This window comes from Zalophus californianus, chromosome X, assembly GCF_009762305.2.
Source record: "Zalophus californianus isolate mZalCal1 chromosome X, mZalCal1.pri.v2, whole genome shotgun sequence".
Lineage (NCBI taxonomy): Eukaryota > Metazoa > Chordata > Mammalia > Carnivora > Otariidae > Zalophus > Zalophus californianus.
This window is the reverse complement of record NC_045612.1, coordinates 15,741,572-15,760,438: the sequence shown is the minus strand read 5'-3', so window position 1 is coordinate 15,760,438 and position 18,867 is coordinate 15,741,572. Positions and strand designations below refer to the sequence as shown.

The window sequence follows — 18,867 nt, the reverse complement described above, 5'->3', positions numbered from 1 at the left end:
GCCACTGGAGGCGTGTCGGCGCGACCCGCGACGTCGCGACGTGCCGACAATGGCGACTGCGTCAGCCTGAGCGGGCCTCAGTTTTCCAGCAATCTCCTGACGTTGCCGCGAGGGCCGTGGGGGCCGCGGGGGCCGCGGGAGCCGCGGGCGCTGCAGGCGTCTCAAACCCGGTCGGCGGCGGCGGCGCGCGCGCCCCCGCCACGCCCTGGGACGAGCCGCTGCGCCGAGGCCCGGTGGGGCAAGCCAGGTGGGCGGTGGCGCGGCCGGGCTGCAAGCTGGGGCGCGCGCGCGCGCGCGCGGCAGGAAGGCGGGCGGAGCGGGGGGCGGCGCGGGCGCCGGGCGGCCCCGACCTCCCGGGGGCTGCTGGGGCGCAGCAGGGAGTCGTGCCGGGGGGCGGCGGGGCGCGGGCCGAGTGCGGCTGACCTCCCTTTCTCTGTAGCCTCTGGCTGCATCTCGGCCTCTTTGCTCCTATTTGCTCGCGCGGACCCTGTCCCTTGCCTAAGTCGGCAACATGAGCGGCAACAACTTGGATGGGAACGACGAGTTTGATGAGCAGTTGCGAATGCAGGAATTGTACGGCGACGCCAAGGACGGCGACACCCAGAAGGATCCCAGTGGAGAGCCCGATTCTTTCGGGCAGCAGCCGGCTGACACCCCGTACGAGTGGGACCTGGACAAGAAGGCTTGGTTCCCCAAGGTAGGAGAGTGGCACGGGCGCCACGGCAGAGCGAGCCCGCCTGGCCAGCCTCGCGAGGCGCCCCTTTTCCGTTTTCTTTGCTGAGGTCCTGAGTTAGAGCCCCGTGGATAGTGACGTTTCTTTTTGTTGTTTCTGTTGCAGAACCGATGTGTAGAGAAACGTAAATCTTTACGGAGATGTCTTAAATGTAATTTAATTCTTAAGGCTTGTCTATGCCTTACTAATTTTGTCTGTGAAGGTCACAGTTGGTTATTGCATTGATGACTGCTTTTTATTGCAAAGAGGAAAAACACCAGGAGCAAATTTAGTAGCTGTTAATCTCAGATAGCCAACCTCACTTATCCTAGGAATTCTGATATTTGTTTAGCTCATATACTTTGTGCAAAAGGCAGCTTCTCTGTTTGAAAAAGAGTAGCCACATCGTATATCTCTTTACGGATTGAACTTTGTCTTGCACCTCTCTTTCCTATCAAATTTTGTCCCTAGGCATGTGTGTTTGAACCATATAACCACAGGCACAGAATATGGCGTGGAAAAGATCTATGTATATTTGTTTAGAGTGCTTGGAAATTGTTAAGTATTTTATTCCAGCTTGAAAGTAGTGTAACTGGTGTTAACTTGGTTCTGTAAACTTTTTGGTAAAAGTACCCTGTTAATCAAAGTCTCATGTGGGTAGAAAAAGATACTAGTTAGCATGCTAATCGACTTGCAAGCTGGTAATATAAACCGTGTCTCCATTGCGTAATTCGACTGTTACCCTTAAAATTATTTATTTCAACTTTTTTATTTTCCACTTTGTATTTGTGTGTATGCCCCACTCCGTCCACATTGTTAAATTTATTTTGCTTGTACTGGTCGTGCCAGCTCCAGAGCAGATTTGGTTTCTGAGGACTTTTAACAGTAGTCTGATAATGGATTCATTTGTGACTCTTATCTTTTTATGTTATGGAAGCCCATACCTCTTGAAACTTTGAGTTTAAAATTTTCCCCACTCCTGTGTGTGTGTAACATTGACCAGAATGAAGGAAGAACTCCCATGTCTTTCATTGTGCAACTGTGCTTTTTTTTTAACCCCCTAAAAGCGGGGAATATAGATGTGAGTTGAATTTGTTCTTAGTTTCTTCTGACACTAAATGATAGTGTGATATAATTAGTGATGGAGTTAAAATAAGCATTTAGTTTTACAGTTGTTAGCCCTATGCCCTTATACCAAATCAGTTCCATTCTGTGTGCTCTCTGCATACAGATACTCAAATATTTAGCGTGTGTAAACTTTTGTGTATCTCTATAGCAAAAGAAAAATTGGTTCTGGTTTTAGATTATTAGGTGACTTGGTTTTTGTTCTGTTCTATCGTTATCTGGTACTTCCTTTGTTGTCTACTTGTAGCCTTAGTCAAGTAGATTGGAGAGAGGTAGTGATTTATAAACGAAACAACTAGAAAACTCGCCAACATCACTTAAAATGCCAGTAGTATCTTAGAATTTTGTGTTTGATAACCCAAATACCCATGTCTTATTTTTTTTATCATTTTATGCACATTTTCTGTGTAAGGTGACTATTCTTGCATTTACACTATTTACTACAACCGTTATCTGCAGAAACACTTCTTTGTTCAGTTGTACAACTAAATATGCTGAAATTTAACCCAGTGTAAACTCTATGGGAAGAAATCAATTTTCAATTTCTATATGTGTGTGTGCTGGAATTTTTTGTTTAGATCACTGAAGATTTCATTGCTACATATCAGGCCAATTATGGCTTTTCTAATGATGGGGCATCTAGCTCTACTGCAAATGTACAAGAAGTCAGCGCTAGGACTGCAGAAGAACCTCCGCAAAGAAAAACCCCTGAACCCAGTGATCCCAAAAAGAGGGGAGAAAAGAGAAAGGCCGAATCAGGCAAGTGGATTTAGCTTGCAAAACATGAATGTAAAAATTTTAAATGTTAGTATGGGTATATATGGTTACTATTTGGAGAATTACAATGGCTTTGAAGGAATCATAAGATGAGAGGCTTTTTTTTTATTATTATTATTTGGGTTCATATATTGGCTCCCGCACTAATTTGTGAGCATTGGGTAGGCTCTTTCAATTCTGTGCCTCAGTTTCTTCCTTTGCAAAATAGAGCTACTATCAAAAGTTCTGTTTGTAAGGTAATTTTCTTACAGTTTTTTGAGTTTAATTAAATTGAACGCAAGGCAGTTTTGCCTCAGCTTGGCCATGTCTAACACCGTAGGTTGGAGTCAGAGGCAACTTCTGCATGCAGGGCCTGAAGTCAGTGCAAGGAAGAGTTTTTTTTAAGGTGGTAGCAGAATCATAAAGAACCAAGATAAGTAGCTCTCCTTTTGTAGATAAGGCTCTGAAACTAATTAAGTGTCCAAAGATCTGAATACTTTGAAAGCTGGACAGTGATTTGAGTTAGTCTCTCTTGTTCTAAGGGTAAGAAAAGAGTCCTGGAAGTTTCAAGAAACTGGTACATTGTCAAGATTTCATAATGGGACTCTAACCTTTTCTTGCATGTATTTTCTTTTAATTTTGATTTTTAGGTTGGTTTCACGTTGAAGAAGACAGAAATACAAATGTATATGTGTCTGGTACGTATACTCTTTTATTTTTATTTATTTGTTTGTTTATTTTAAGTAGGCTCCACACCCAACGTGGGCCTTGAACTCACCACCCTGAGATCAAGAGTTGCACTCTTCCAACTGAGCCAGCCAGGCACGCCCCCATCTCTTAAACAAATATAGAGTAGAAAATATTTGACTTTGAGATTTTTCAGGAAGTGATTTTTACTTTTCAGCTTCTCTGAAGTCTATGTTTTATCATTGTGTCATTTTTTTGTTCAGCTATTGACATTTGTAAGGGATACATTTTTGCCTACTACAAAACTAGGAAGCATTGCGAGTGTGTAACTTTGTATGCCATCCTTTCTGTCTGCTTTAGGTAACTTATGGCAGTTTGCTCCTACAGTGATACAAAGCTTAAGCAAAACATGATTTTAATGTATATTTGAATATTTTAAAACATGAAATTTCCTCAGTTCTATAGGTGTGAGATTTTTTTAACGTATATTTAGAAAATCAAACGTGTGCTCGTCTAAGTTGTAGATTTCCAATTGGTAGAATGCTTAAGTAACCTGCACTGTTACTGTACATGCTTTTATAATTTTCTTCCCTAATGTTACAGGTTTGCCTCCAGACATTACAGTGGATGAATTTATACAGCTCATGTCCAAGTTTGGCATTATTATGAGAGATCCTCAAACGGAAGAATTTAAGGTCAAACTTTACAAAGATAATCAAGGAAATCTTAAAGGAGATGGTCTTTGCTGTTATTTGAAGGTTAGTTATGTGGTCAAATAATTTTCTTGTATTTTCATTTTTTAACTCAAGAACCAGGGCTGTAATTTCATATAGATGATAACCAAGATTGAGAACTATTCAAAACAGGATATGAAGAAAGCTAAAATTTCAGATTGTGCCTGTGTGTATCGCACTGGTGAGGTTATTTACTGTTGTAGGAAAATATGTTATCAGGCCAAGGTATTATGCAAGTTATATGACTGAAGTGCCTCTTTTGTCTTAAAAGAATTCTCACTGCAGAGATCTCTTTAGGACTCAGAACACATTTTAAAAATCCACAAAGAAAAGAAAGCCGGTAACATTTTATTTACCCACTGGAATGAATTAGACCGGGATTTGGCAAACTCCAGCTCACTGCCTTTTTTTTGTAAATAAGGTTTTATCGAACACAGCCACATTCATTCGTTCACTCATTTACTCGTTTGTCTATGGCTGCTTTTGTGTTTCAGCAGTGGAGTTGAGTGGTTGCAGCACACACCACGTGGCCCACAAAGCCTAAAATACTTACTAACTGGCCCTGTACAAAAGTTTTCTGAGCCCTGAATTAGACCATAAAGGAGATGGTAGCTATGCTTGCTGCTCTGAAATGTATCGTGAATGGGAGAGAAGAGAGATTGTTGCTCTTAATAGAAATTTGCAGAACTTTACGTAATCATGGCACCATCAATTAATTGCACAGGGAAAGCTCAGTGTCAAAGGCAGTCACCGTTTCTGGAACATCTCTCACCTTAGGAGCATGTTTTATGCATTATTGCAGAATACAGAAGAAATGTGCACAACGATGACGTGTACCTATGTCATGGAAGGTGAAAATAATTACAGAGTAAAATCAAAGTGATTAAACAACAGTACCAACACCACAGCTGTGTTGTGAATGTAAAACGTTTCAGTGAAGTCGGAAAGGGGTAGGGTTAAGCTGACAGCTCTTTGGAAGATACGTTTTGAATCTGGCTCTTGAATGTGAATGGGCCATCTGGGAGAATGGCCATTATAGGTAGTTATTAATTTTCACATACAAGGAGATTTGAAAGTTTTACAAGTTCCTCAAGGGTTATTAAAAATCTGTGAACAGATTCTTAGGAAGTTTGATTGGATTTTCTAATTTTTTAAAGAGAAAAGTGGAGTTTTGAGTCACTTGGTAAAAAGTTCAAGATTGGCCAACCAGTGTATTAAGTTCCAAAAAAATATAATTAAGGGGCTCCTGGGTGGCTCAGTCAGTTAAGCATCCGACCCTTGGTTTCAGATCAGGTCATGATCTCAGTGTCGTGAGATGGGGCCCCGCATCGGGCTCCACGCTCAGTGTGGCGTCCTCCCTCTCCCTCCCCCCTACCCCTCCTCCTTCTCTCTTCTCCTCCTGCCCTCCTCCCCCTGACTCATGCTCACATGCTCGAGTGCACAGGCGCTCTCTTTCTGAATAAAATCTTTTAAAAATATATAATTGTTCTAAGATCCATATTTGATTGTGCAGCTAAGTTCAGTTATTTTTTGTTTTCCTCAGGTCCTCAGATCTTTGACTCTGCATAGGGCTGACAACTGCCCTCTTTGTGTAGAACCCAGAATCCACAAATGTATTTAATGTACAAGTCGTGAGATAATCATCTTCACACTATATCACAGACCTACATTTTAATTGGTGAACAAAAAAAATTAAAGGCTGGCTATGCTATTCCCAGTTCCTCGAGTCATCTAGTCTTTTGAGTAGGAATAGTTTCGAATTTTAAACTGGAATGTACCTTAGAAGTCACACAAGTCCTTTTGCCTCATTGAGAAATTGAGACTCCAAGAGGCAATACTACTATTCCAATAATAATGTAATCTATTGAGCACCTGTATGCCAGTCTCTATCCTTTATGTGCATTCTTTCATTTGATTTTGTCAAGAACCCTGCAAAGAAGGCATTTCTCTTCCCATTTTACAGATGAAGAAATTGAATAACTTGCCCAAGTTCACAAAGCTGGTTGAGGACAGCTGTGTCTAGAGTGCAGGTTTCCTGATAAGGCAGCCTAGAGTTCTTTATCTCAAAGGAGGTAGTTATGATGACATGTTTATTGTATGTATGGTCATCGTTCGTCTAAAAAAACCTCCCAAAGCTTCATTTCAGCATGTAAATTCCTGTCTCTCATTTTACCTTTATAAAGAGGGAATCTGTGGATCTCGCGTTAAAACTCTTGGATGAAGATGAAATTAGAGGCTACAAATTACATGTTGAAGTGGCAAAGTTCCAACTGAAGGGGGAATATGATGCTTCAAAGAAGAAGAAGAAGTGCAAAGACTACAAGAAAAAGCTGTCTCTGCAACAGAAGTTTGTGTTGTTTTTCCGTTTCTGAAAGATTTCGTATAAATATCCTAGAGTGTGTTTTTGGTATAGCCCCCTAGTTTTGTTCCATCAAATGTACGTATAAATTGTTTTCAAAGAATTTCATTAGATCATCAGAAACCTTCATTAATCTGCAAGGTAGGATGATCTGCCAGTGGCCGTGTTTTTCTTTTCTGGAGTGTGTATTTGTAATATAACATGGGCTTCAGTGAGATGAGAAGGCCTTCTCTTTGGAAGGAGTTGAACAGCAGATTAAATAAAATAGTTCAGGCTTGTATACCAGAGCCATTAGCTCATTTTTGATGTGAATTGACATCAGCTACACAGGGAGCTAAAGCGTTAAGTACTTTCTCTTATCAGAGTGAGTTCTAATAACATTTCTAACACTGTGCTCAAACCAGTGATACAGTGATCATAAAAGAGTTGAGTTGTGGTGTCCTATAGTTTTTACAGGAATAGTCAGACTAGATACCTACCAATTTTACGTAAACACCTACCAATAAAATTTAAGATTGTATAACAGTAGTTTTACATATTTTAATGCAGTTTGTTCTTTGTGATCATAAAATGCCTAAAAACCAATACAATTTGAACTTATTTTTTGCCCTCAAAGTGTAGTCGTACGTACCAGATAGTCATAAATACTGAATAACTGGCACTTTATGGGAGTCTCATTGGAATGTTTGTAACCAGACCACAGTTCTGAAAAAAGATCCATTCTGGGGATTTCAGACACGGGGTCTGTCTTTCACCCACCCAGTAATGTTACTGCTTCAGAAAGTCTCCCAGTGGGAACTGTGACTAAACAAGATAATTAGTATCATTAAGTACTCGATAGAGGATGATTGTAACAACTCTTTTTCTCCTCTCCCACAAGTATGAAACAAAATTCAGTCTCTTGTTCCTGTTTTATCGCATTAGGCAGTTGGACTGGAGACCTGAGAGACGAGCCGGCCCATCCCGGATGCGGCACGAGCGAGTTGTCATCATCAAAAATATGTTCCATCCGATGGATTTTGAGGTAGGAGGTGATATTCCCGCCGATGAGAACGTTGATGTGCTTTCTTTCAAGGGAGCCCAAAGCTTGCCTCGCCTTGTGTTTCTCCTGTCACATCCTACACATCCACATAGCTGGCAAGGTAGGAAAATAGAGCTAAGTAAGAGTCCATCAAAGCGTTTGGATTTTCCCATGTTTAGCCCAGGGTTCTTTTAGTTGTTCCCCAGGGAACACTGTTTAACACCCACACCGTGGCTGCAAACGGCAGCTACTTGAAGAAATCATTAAAAATACAATCACTGAACGATTTCTGGGCACTGCTTGTGGGTTTTGAGTGCATTTCCACAAGGATGGGCTGGTTTCGGTGGGGAGTCATTTCACACTTGCCAATGAGAACTTCACTTTGGTACTACAGACCTGATCCCTAAAAAAAAAAAAAACAACCCAGGTTCATGAAATACAGCTCCCAATGTTTAATTGGTGACGGTAGCTTTTCAAGATCTGACTTGTACACAATGCCTTCGTGGCTAGGGAGGACTTTATAATACTTACTGTCCATGTTTAAAATTCTAAGAACATCAGGTAAAAGCGACTAGAGGACGAAGAGCTGGAGAGGTGCGAGAGGCGTGCGAGGCCTAGACCACCGCCACAGCGCCTTGTACAAGAGGCCTCCTGCCTCTTGTTCTTGTCGGTCTTTCCCACAGACCCATGGCAGCATTTGTGGAAGAACAAGGCTTTATTCTCTGCCTGGAATCTGAAATTAATGATCAGCAGCTACACAGACAGAGAAAGGCAACAAGTAACCATAAAGATAACAAGTTACATGAGAAGAAAAAAATGTTCGTACTGTACCACTCCAGGTTTATAAGTATCTAGTTGCAACTGAAGCCCCCTCTTACTCCTTCTGTGCGTTGTAACAGAACAGCAGTTTCATTGTAACCCCTTTGGAGAGGACCCCAGAGTGGTCTGTGGAGCTCCGGCCCAGCCAATAGTGATGTGATAGGGTTCACGGTGCACCCCTGGGGTCTGCGTATCTTTTGAGGTCATTGGGGAGAGATACATGTGGTCAATTTGTAACATTTGATGTCTCTTCTGGGTAGAATTCTGAAGAATTTTAAAACACTTTTTGAAACATTCTCCCTGCCAGGTAGGGATTTGAAAGGAATACATAGCTGGATCAGGCTATCTGGTCTACTAGGTACAACTCCAGATTTCTTACAGTTCATCTCATTCTATCCCCCACGTAAATAACGGGTTTTTTAAAATTACATGACCTGTTAATGTCTATGACCTGACATCCTTGATGCACGCATTTCATACTTGTAATGCTCGAGTGTGAATATTAATGCAAACTTAATTCAAATTGTCAGGAACCTCGGTAAGTAGAAGCCTGTTGTGTGATTGCATATGTGTTTGTGTTTTGCCCCCCTGCTTTGCTCACTGACCACCTAATTTGAATCTGGCGATCACATTGTGCAGACTTTGTTTTTCTGAGCTTAACGAGTATTCTCTCCTCCAGAACGCCAAATTTACTTGATTTTGACCCCTACAAATTCCCTCCAGTGGATCATTTTAAGGACAGAAGGCTCATGCTTGTAAATTCTCTGTTCTTTTTTCAAACGCTCTTACTGGTTTAGTGTAAACTTTACTTTGGAGTTATAGAGGCTTTAAATTACCCTGTTTAGCCAAAGTCCTCTTAGACTTCCATTTTCTTTTACACCAGTTTGAAAAACTGTTCCTAACGTTTATTGTTATCGGAAATAATCGGATCTCCTCTACTAGAATGTGAGCTCTGTGAGAGCCAGGAGCTCCCTCGTTTGCTCTTATATTCCCAGTGGTTAGAATTCTGCCTGGCATACAGTAGACCCTCAATATGTATTTATTTTACAGACCCTCAATATTTATATGAAGAAAAAGTGAAAGGATGATTGAATCAGAGTCCTGTTACAAGGCAGAGTCCTTTGCTTCACTCCGCGGATAACACGTTTTCTCTTGAGCATCTTTGCAAATGAAGGAAAGTGTTCTTTTCAGAAGCTGAGAGGACAGGGACGGGCTTCAGAGCTCATGGTGGGAGAAACCCCCGGGTGCTGCCCTTGTTCGCCTACCTGCCGGCTCTCGTGCGGCCTGCCACCTCCACGAGAGCCTGTCAGACAGAGGGATCTCGTTATGTGTTTGGGGTTTTTTTTTTTTAAGATTGATTTATTTACTTTAGAAGGGAGAGCGAGCATGCACGGGAGCGGGGGTGGGGGGGCAGAGGGAGAGGGAGAAAGAGAAAGAACTTAGTTTTTGTTCCCGGTCTCTGTGGGCCTGTACTTCAGAGTGTGTCAGTACGAATCTGTCCACCATAGTAGACTATCCAGGAGGGTAGACCTCCACCCACATGGGGTTATTTAACTGAAATGAAAGAAAATTAAAAATGGAATTCTTTAGTCCTACCAGCCCTCTGTATTGGATAATGCAGATACTCATTTGTCACCACAGCAAGTCCTCTTGGGCACCGCTGGTGTAGACGCTGTATGACTCGTCACCAAGGTGTGCAGCCGGAAAACGTGCTATTGGACGTTTTGGGGGAGTGTTTGATTTGACGAAAGATTCCATGTGAATCGAAAGAGTAGTCATCAGCATTGAGCTTTGTAGTGGAAAACAAAAACTGAATTGTTAGGTTCCCCGGGGTGTCAGAAAGAAACCAGATTGGGGGGGGGTGTGGGTAGAATATATTTTTACTCCACAAACAGTTGACCCGTGTGAGAAGCAAAATACCTAAAAATACTCTTTGGTGTCAGGGTGAACAATGCGAAGGCTAATATTGTTAATGTAACTTCAGAGGGTTTTCAGTATTTAATTCAAAGCCTTATTTAAAAAGGCATGCCTGGGGGCACCTGGCTGGCTCGGGCAGAAGAGTGTATGACTCTTGATCTCGGGGTTGTGGGTTTGAGCCCCACGTGGGGTATAGAGATTACTATTAAAAAAAATCAATAAACTTTAAACAATAAGTAAATAAAACTGCATGCCTGGCCAGTTTGAGTACTGGGAGGTGAAGAACCAAAACTGTGTCGCAAAGGTAGGATTCTCATTCTGTACACCAGCACTGGCCAACAGAAAGCGAATGTGAGCCACATGGGTAGTTTAAATTTTTCTGGGACCCACAGTTAAACTAGAACACGAAATAGGGGAAATTAATTTTAATAATGAACTTTAGCCCAATAGATCCAAAATAGTTTTAATTTCAGCATGTGATACAAAAACATTAACGAGTTACATTGTTCCCCCCCACTTTGGTACTAAATCTTCAAAATCTGGTGTTCATGTCACACTTGGAACACACCTCAATTGGGACTAGCCACATTTTAAGTGCTCAGTGGCCACAGGCGGTTAGTGGCTGCCGTCGTGGCCAGTGTAGGTTTAGATTGGAAAGGAGTGAGAAATATGGTTTAACTTTCTTCCTGGGAAAACAGAACGCCACCCCCCCCCCCAAAAGAATGAGTATTGAGCAGGAGGTTTCAGTGCATCTGTCTGATTTTCATCTCAAGTCTATTGCTTGCCAAGTGTTGTGTTTAGAAATTTTCCATTCTTAGCTATGTTAAAGAGTTTTCCTAGAGGAGGGGATTGTTAGCGTTAAGCTTCAGGCTACTAAACAGCAGTGAGGCTATATTATATTATATTAGTTTTTCAAGCTGGTATAAATGAAAACGGAAGTGTAGGAAGATTTTGGCTAAAATTGGATATGCTTGTAGGAAAAACACTGAGACTTTGCTGCAGAAATAGAGTGGTGCTCCCCCCACACACACAATGGAGTCACACTTAAATTTGTTAAATATTTTGAAAGAATTTTGTATGTTTTTACTGTAATCCTGATTTCCCTTGGTGAATAAAGTTAAGGTATTGGGAATTGTTTTTCTAACTCTGAAAAGGCTTTTTATTGACTATTCACCGTGTGTGGAAACACCTGTGCTGGGTTCTGTGAGGCAGACAAAACATTCAGACCAGATTCCTGCCTTCGGAAAGCACACAGTCTGATAGGAGCTGACCCCCTCCCCCCCCCCCCACACACACCCCTCAAGGCCACCATGTGCCTTTTATGCTCCGGTTCCCATTCCTGTCAGGGCTGACAAATCTATATAAAACAAACAGCATCTCCAAAATGAGCTTTTATAAGTGGGGGCAATCCAGCTGTACTTTTAGAAGGCTCAGATTTATAGGATATTCTTTTATTTTTAAATTTGATGCCAGTAACTGCCTACCAGCTCTTTATTTTTGCTTTTTGAGAGAACTTTAGGAGGGAAAAGGCACTTTTTTTTTGTTCTTTGCAGTTCTTCTTTAGTTGGTGAGGAAAATAAAAACCCGTGAGCAAGATGAAGTTAAATGTTTCCTAAAAAGCGTAAGTCTGCTTCAGTAGAAGTTCATATATAGGATGTTTTGTTTATATGTGTTTGTAGTTGAAATTCAAGTTGATAATGTAACGTTTGATGAGCCCCTTTCATGCACTGGGACTTGGGGAAAGATTTGTTAATCCCTACAGGTAATCTTAAACCCTTTTGTTGTGGGGTGGAGAGCCCCCCCCCCACTCAAGACCTCCAGAAGCAGCAACACTTGAGTGCCCTTGATAGACTCACAGTTGAAAGAAAGCAACAGCTAAGGATATATTTTTTTTTAAGATTTTATTTCTTTATTTGAGAGAGAGCGAGAGCACACGAGCGGGGATGGGGTAAGGTGGGGGAGGGGCAGAGGAGGAAGCAGACTCCCTGCTGGGCAGGGAGCCCGATGTGGGGCTCCATCCCAGGACCCCGAGATCATGACCCGAGCCGAAGGCAGACGCTTCACCCACTGAGCCATCCAGGCACCCCGAGAATGTATTTTATTGTGTGCTTCTTAGCAGCTCTTTTATTTGTGTGGTTCTGTTGCAGCGTGGTAGGAGACAAGATGAACAGGAATCCTTATAAGGGAGGTTTACCCTGTGAGTTAAAATAGAATCTTGGAAGCACAAAGAACTATCTTAGTCAATGAAAGGGATATGTCACTCCCCATTACAGCATTTCTGTAAATGGGAATCTATGCAAAACCCAAAGCAGAGGGCTGTGGTCAGTACAGTCAGGATGCCCGTGCAGAACAGAGGAATTAGCAGTGTCTGACTTCCGGTGTGCCAGAGGACCTTTCCTGCCCTTACAGCTGCTGTGCTTTAGGATTTCCAGCCCTCCTTCGCTGCCCCCTCCCCGCTGCTCCAGCGCAGTCCTGCTGCTGCCCGCCATGCTTAGCCATTTCCTCCAGCTGGAGTAGCAGCTGCAGCCTTGCTGGTCCAACGTCCTTTGGTTTTGACTTTTTAAAATTCTGTAGACTGCAGACAACAGTAACTACTTTTAAGTAAAACCTTTTTCTGTACGTTGGTTTGTTGTCAAAGCAAGAAATTTGATTTCTCAGGATTTGTGTTTAAAGAAGGGGGCAGATCTGTTTTAATCGTGTGTATGTTTGCAGGATGACCCATTGGTGCTGAATGAAATCAGAGAAGACCTTCGAGTAGAGTGTTCAAAGTTTGGACAAATTAGGAAGCTCCTTCTCTTTGATGTAAGTTTGTGGCTTAGACAAATGATCCCTAAAGCAATTTGTTCTTTTCATTTGATAAGTTATTCCCAGATCCCAAATTTTGGATTCATGTTTTTGTATGGTAGGTCTGCTATCTTGTGGTAGTCATCTGTTAGCAATAATTAGATGAACGTGGATCGGCAGTCAGGGCTTTGGTGGACTTGGTATGCCTTGGTGATTTCCCTTTATCATCACTCTGGAGTATACAATCAGATGAAAAGAAGTACGAGAAAGATGTGTGAGACGTTGTGGTTCCCTGTTTGCCCACCTTTCCCTATCTTCATGAATTATTCTCCTCCTCCATGTTTGAAGAAGAACGATCAAGCAAGACATTTTTCTGTATGTTCCCCTTCTTACTCTTTGTACTTCCAAGATCGACGCACAATAATTAAAAGAGTCGCCGTTTATTGATTGCATATGAGCTACTTTATGTGTTACCTCATTTAATCCTCATGATCGCTTGAGGTAGGTGGATAGTATTATACCCATTTTACAGATGAGGAAGCTGGAAGTTCAGAGATTGAGCGAGCTCCTTGCTCAAGGTCATTCAGCTGTTAAGTGGCAGAGCCAGAATTTAATCCCAGGGCTATTTGACTTGAGAGTCCACACTCATTAACAACTATACCATCTTGCCTCTCTTTAGACGGTGTTGTCAGCAGAAACATTTCCAAGGACATCGTGCTTGGTTCTTGATAGACAAGATTAAGCTAAAGAAGCAGCTAGCTTTGGGGCGCCTGGGTGGCTCAGTCGGTTAAGCGACTGCCTTCTGCTTGGGTCATGATCGTGGGGTTCTGGGATCAAGCTCTGCATCAGGCTCCCTGGTCAGCGGGGTGTCTGCTTCTCCCTCTGCCCCTCCCCCCCCCCCGCTCATGCACTCTCTCGCTCTCTCTCTCTCTCAAATAAATAAAATCTTTAAAAAACAAGAAGCAACTAGCTTCAAGTTACTGGCTGGGGTAAAAAGGAAGAATTGCTTCTTACATAAAACCTTCGAGCTTAAATCATCAGAACGCTACTGCATACCTCTTTTGTCAAAGTGTGTGCTTTATTTTTAGTTTTCTCATTCATTCCTTCTTTTTCTTCCCTTTCTAGAGACACCCAGATGGTGTGGCCTCTGTGTCCTTCAGGGATCCAGAGGAAGCTGATTATTGTATTCAAACTCTCGATGGAAGGTGGTTTGGTGGCCGTCAAATCACTGCCCAGGCGTGGGATGGAACTACAGATTATCAGGTGAGTTCTGCAACTGTCGAGGGCACATAAATTGTATCATTACCAACAAATACCGATCTAGTGGTCCTTCAAGATAAGTTTCGGGTTCAGTTTAGCCTCTTTAATGTAACAATACTTCTTCTGAATAATGCTTTGCATTCAGAGCCTAGAAAGAAAAATGTTTGTCTTTCGGTTTCTCAGCCTGAAATTTTGAGGGGTGCTCAGAAGAGTGATAAGTAAAGTATGGAGAGAGTTCACATGTTAACTTTTTCACTGATGAAACATTTTGGCAGGACTGTGGTGTTGGGCATTTATTTAAATGATCTTAAGATCCACTCTAGTGGGGCGCCTGGGTGGCTCAGTCGTTAAGCGTCTGCCTTTGGCTCTGGGATCAAGTCCCACATCGGGCTCTCTGCTCGGCAGGAAGTCTGCTTTTCCCTCTCCCACTCCCCCTGCTTGTGTTCCTGCTCTTGCTGTCTCTCTCTGTCAAATAAATACATAAAATCTTTAAGAAAAAGAAAAACAAAGAAAAAAAAAGATCCACTCTAGTGGATGGAGATGTAAAGTTTTGAAAACTGAAGCTAGGGAAATTCTCTGATTTCCTGAGAAGAGATGCCTTATGAAATCAGGTACTTGTGTCAGTAGCAGAAGTGTGCAGAGAGATTGTAACTTCTTTGTGCCTCAGACTTATTTTACTGGCAATGCCCATTTCTCCACAGGTGGAAGAGACCACAAGAGAAAGGGAGGAAAGGCTGAGAGGATGGGAGGCTTTCCTCAATGCTCCCGAGGCCAACAGAGGCCTCCGGCGTTCGAATTCCGTTTGTGCTTTGGAAAGGGCAGGGCCTTCTAGAGTAAGGCATTTTTCAGAGCACCCTAGCACATCTAAAATGAATGCACAAGAAGCCACAAATGCAATGGCATTCGAAGAACCTATCGATGAAAAGAAGTTTGAAAAAACCGAAGATGGGGGAGAATTTGAAGGAGATGCTTCTGAAAAAGATGCCAGAGAGAGTGGCCCCGAGAAAGAGGCTGAAGAAGGCTGCCCCCAGAAAGAATCTGAAGAAGGCTGCCTCAAAACAGAGTCTGAGGAAGGCTGCCCCAAAAGAGAGCGTGAAGAAGACTACCCTGAGAGAGAGTCCGGAGAAGGCAGTCCTGAGAAAGAGTTCGAAGAGGGTAGTCCTAAAACAGAGTCTAAAGAGAATGGCCCCGAACGGGAATCCAAAAAGAAGAGGCTCAAAAATGATTATGAAGAGAATGGTCTTGAAAAGGAATCTGACCAAGACGGCCCCAGCAAGGAGTATGAAGAGGATGAGAGCCCCCAAAAGGAGTCTGATGAAGACGACTCGGAAAGGGAGTCCGAAGAAGACTGCTCTGAAAAGCAGTTTGAAGACGGCTCCGAGAAAGAATTTGAAGAGAACGGCCTTGAGAAGGATTTTGACGAGGACGGCTCCGACAGGGAGTTTGGTGAAAACATTCTCGGTAGGGAGTTCGAAGACAATGACTCTGACAAATCGGAATTTGGAGATAGCAGCTCCGAAAGAGTGTTTGAGGAGGAGGTCTCCGAGAGAGAGTTTGACGAAGAGTCCGATGACAAGGAAGAAGGGGAAGACACATACGAAAAGGTGTTTGATGACGAGTCAGACGACAAGGAGGACGAAGACTACGCAGAGGAAAAGGGGCTCGAAGACGCTGACGAGAAGATGTTCGAAGACTCGGATGACAAAGAGGACGAGGAAGAAGGAGTAGAGGTAAAGGAAGATGAAGACGTGGACGAAAAGATGTTCGAAGAGGATGATTCCAACGGGAAGCTGTTTGACGACGAGGATTCTAGTGAGAAGCTGTTTGACGACTCTGACGAGAGAGGGACAGTGAGGGGCGTGGGGAATGTGAAAGATGAAGGGCCCCTCTCCACAGGCAGCAGCTTTGTCCTCAGTAGCGACGACGACGTCGACGACATTTAATCCCTTAAACTTGCTTGGTAGGGAGCTTCCTCCATCCGCATTCTGCCCATGCTCCAGGGTAATCGCTAGTAGTGTTACATGAACGTGTGCCTAGTGGTAGGATGCCAGCAGAATAATGCATTGAAATTTTCACTGTTACCTGTACTTAATGATTTTAAATCTGTGTTAATTGGCCGGCCGTTCAGGTAAAACTTCATAGTATAATGCAAGTCAGCTGGGTACTTGTCCTCTGTCAGATTTGTTAAACGCATGCAGAATAATATTTTTTAAAGTATTCTGATTGAAGTTTGTGATAATTCAAAAATAAAAATAGGTTGTTAATATGCCGAAACTGAAAAATTGGACTTGCGTTACATTGCATTTTAAATTCTTGCTGTTGCTTTATTCATACTAAAGTGTGTGGTGTTTGTGAGGACTTGATAAAGCTCGTAGGAGTCTTCTTGCTTCCAGCTTCCCTTAGCACTTACATCCCCATTTCCCTTCCCTAACCCAGAACATGTTACTAAACTTATAAAGTAAATAACACTCTGGAGTTTTTCCCTGCCTAGTCCTTGCGAGCTACTTTCATTTGTTTTCTTTTCCACCCTCTTTCCCTGAAAACGGACTCTGAGATGTGCGAAAGTGAACTTTCTGAGGTCCACAGCTTCCCTTATTGGAAATACGGAGGAGATTAGAATTCTCCTGTGTACTGTTTGGGCCCCTTGAGGAGCTGATTGAAGTCATGGGACCTTTCCCCAGAAAAATGTATGCACACACTACACAGCTTTTTTGTATACACTTTTCAGAGGTTCATGGGTCCCCTGGAGTTTAAGATCTACTTGTATCATGCATACTTCGGTTTTTTGTTCTAGATTCATGGTGCCTAGTACTGTGCTGAGTTGTGTAGTCCCAATGAAAATTGGAGTCTTTCTTGACTGTGCTTTCCAAATTAAGTATTGGTGAATTGACTTCTGCTGTAGCATTAAGAAGTGACTCTCGTGAATTAGAAGCATTAAAATAAACTGCATTGGTGCTTTTTCATTATACCGTCTGTAAGTGTAATCATTACCCTCTTCAGACAAAAAAAAAAAAAAAAAGTTCTTGTATTTGGAGCCAAAGCTGAGAATTTAGTAGTTGATGTCTGGGATTTCTTAAAATCTCGGGATTTTCACCAGGGACAAATCCATAAAAGAGCTACAGAAGGGTAAATATAGAAAAGTCTCAGACCAAACTCAGGTTCCCTTTAAAGGTAAGCCAGAAGCATTTAAACATTCCATTGATTGGAGGATTGGTTTCCTGAGGGACAGGCTGCTGCTTCTCTTCCATACGCAATGCTTGGAACACATAACTACAACACAGACAAACTCCAGGACCGTTAGAAGGGGGCTGTTTTCTTTCTGACTTTTCTCCCCTGCTCATTACGTTGGCTGATGTGAAATACTCATGCTCTTTTTATATAAACACCCTGGAAGCGAAGGTCACAAATAGCTGTCAAATGATAAATGATTTGGGAGGTGATATTGGCAAACGGACATCAAGAGTCCTGAAGCGCACCCATGTGTGCGTGCACACACACACATAGTCACCCGTTTACTAAGTAGGTGGGTCTTCCTGGTCCCAACGATGGAGTTTATTGCGAGGCAACAATACGTCCTGGTAGCAAAAGAAAAGAACAATACAGAGGTGGGTTTTAAGCACAGTGATGCTCAACAATTACCTGACAAAGTCTAAGCTTGGTGTTCCTTAAAACTATGTTGCTTACGTAAATATCAAATAATGTATTCCACCCCAAAGGCATGAACCAGAAGGGATGCCTTCACATGGCATGAGTGCCCTACTCTCTTGAGTCCACAAGTACCTTGCATAGGAGTAAACTCGAAACTCCATGTTAGGAGAGAGATCATACTGGCCTTGCAATATTCACGAGATATTTGAAGTTATTCCTGCTTTCTACAAAAGCAACCTGACAGGGCAAGTTTGGAGTAATTTGTTGCAAAGGTCTCTGTTTTCCTCCTCCATTTGTGATAACCCTGGACTCTTTCTGAAGCCCCGAGTGGCCAAAGCCAGTCCATTTGGAAGCCACTGCCTCTTCGTTTTAAGAGCAGAATCTGTTTTTCTGGTATAAATTATTTGGGTATTCTGACGCTTGGAGAAATGGTGGGAGTTAGCTGATTTTCTGAATACACCTTTCTCAAATAATGTGAATCTTTAAGTAAACCAAACATTTCAGTGTAATGCCAAGAAGTGCTCTTAATTCGTTTGAACAAAGCCAGGGCTTGGAGAATAGGAAGAGGCTTTTAAATGTGCCCCTTGTGAGTATTTGCCAGTATTCTTAGAGATTTTTTTTTTCCTTATGGAGTCTCACATACAAACTGCATGCCATTTTGGGGTGTGCGTGCGTGCGTGTGTGTGTGTGTGTGTGTGTGTGTGTGTGTGAAGACAGTCGCTTCATTTAATAACCAGACCTCTCAGATGATTTTTGCCTCTTACCACACCTCATTTACATGACTGGCTCGTTCATCCCCAAGTAAAATACTAGCCTGGTGTAAGAAAACAAAGTTAAAATTAGCCCTTTATAAAATCACAAATCGGGAACTGCAAACAGCCTAAAATCCTGGACACCAGTTACTACAGGGATCAATTGCTTGAGAGAAATACCTTATCCGAGTCCCACAGATTTGTCTTGTTATTTGGAACCGAGAGGATTCCGATGTGGGATATCCGAAGCTTTACACGCACAGAGAGAGCTAGAACAGGGCCGCTTGTGTTTG

The 18,867-nt window shown here is 42.5% G+C and overlaps 1 protein-coding gene across 2 annotated transcripts; it reads left to right on the top strand.

The window, feature by feature from the left end:
• Nucleotides 1-17,140, top strand: HTATSF1 (HIV-1 Tat specific factor 1). Of its 2 annotated transcripts, XM_027608340.1 has the most exons (10): nt 1-247; nt 440-697; nt 2,416-2,596; nt 3,244-3,291; nt 3,884-4,038; nt 6,198-6,361; nt 7,298-7,397; nt 12,843-12,932; nt 14,040-14,177; nt 14,876-17,140. In XM_027608340.1, the coding sequence occupies exons 2-10, from the start codon at nt 512-514 to the stop codon at nt 16,115-16,117; spliced, it is 2,304 nt and encodes a 767-aa protein (XP_027464141.1). In that variant the 5' UTR covers nt 1-247; nt 440-511; the 3' UTR covers nt 16,118-17,140. The 2 variants fall into 2 exon arrangements, with proteins under 2 accessions (XP_027464141.1, XP_027464142.1); XM_027608341.2 differs by lacking the exons at nt 1-247; nt 12,843-12,932 and having other exon boundaries at nt 328-697.
• The last annotated feature ends 1,727 nt before the right edge of the window (nt 17,141-18,867 follow it).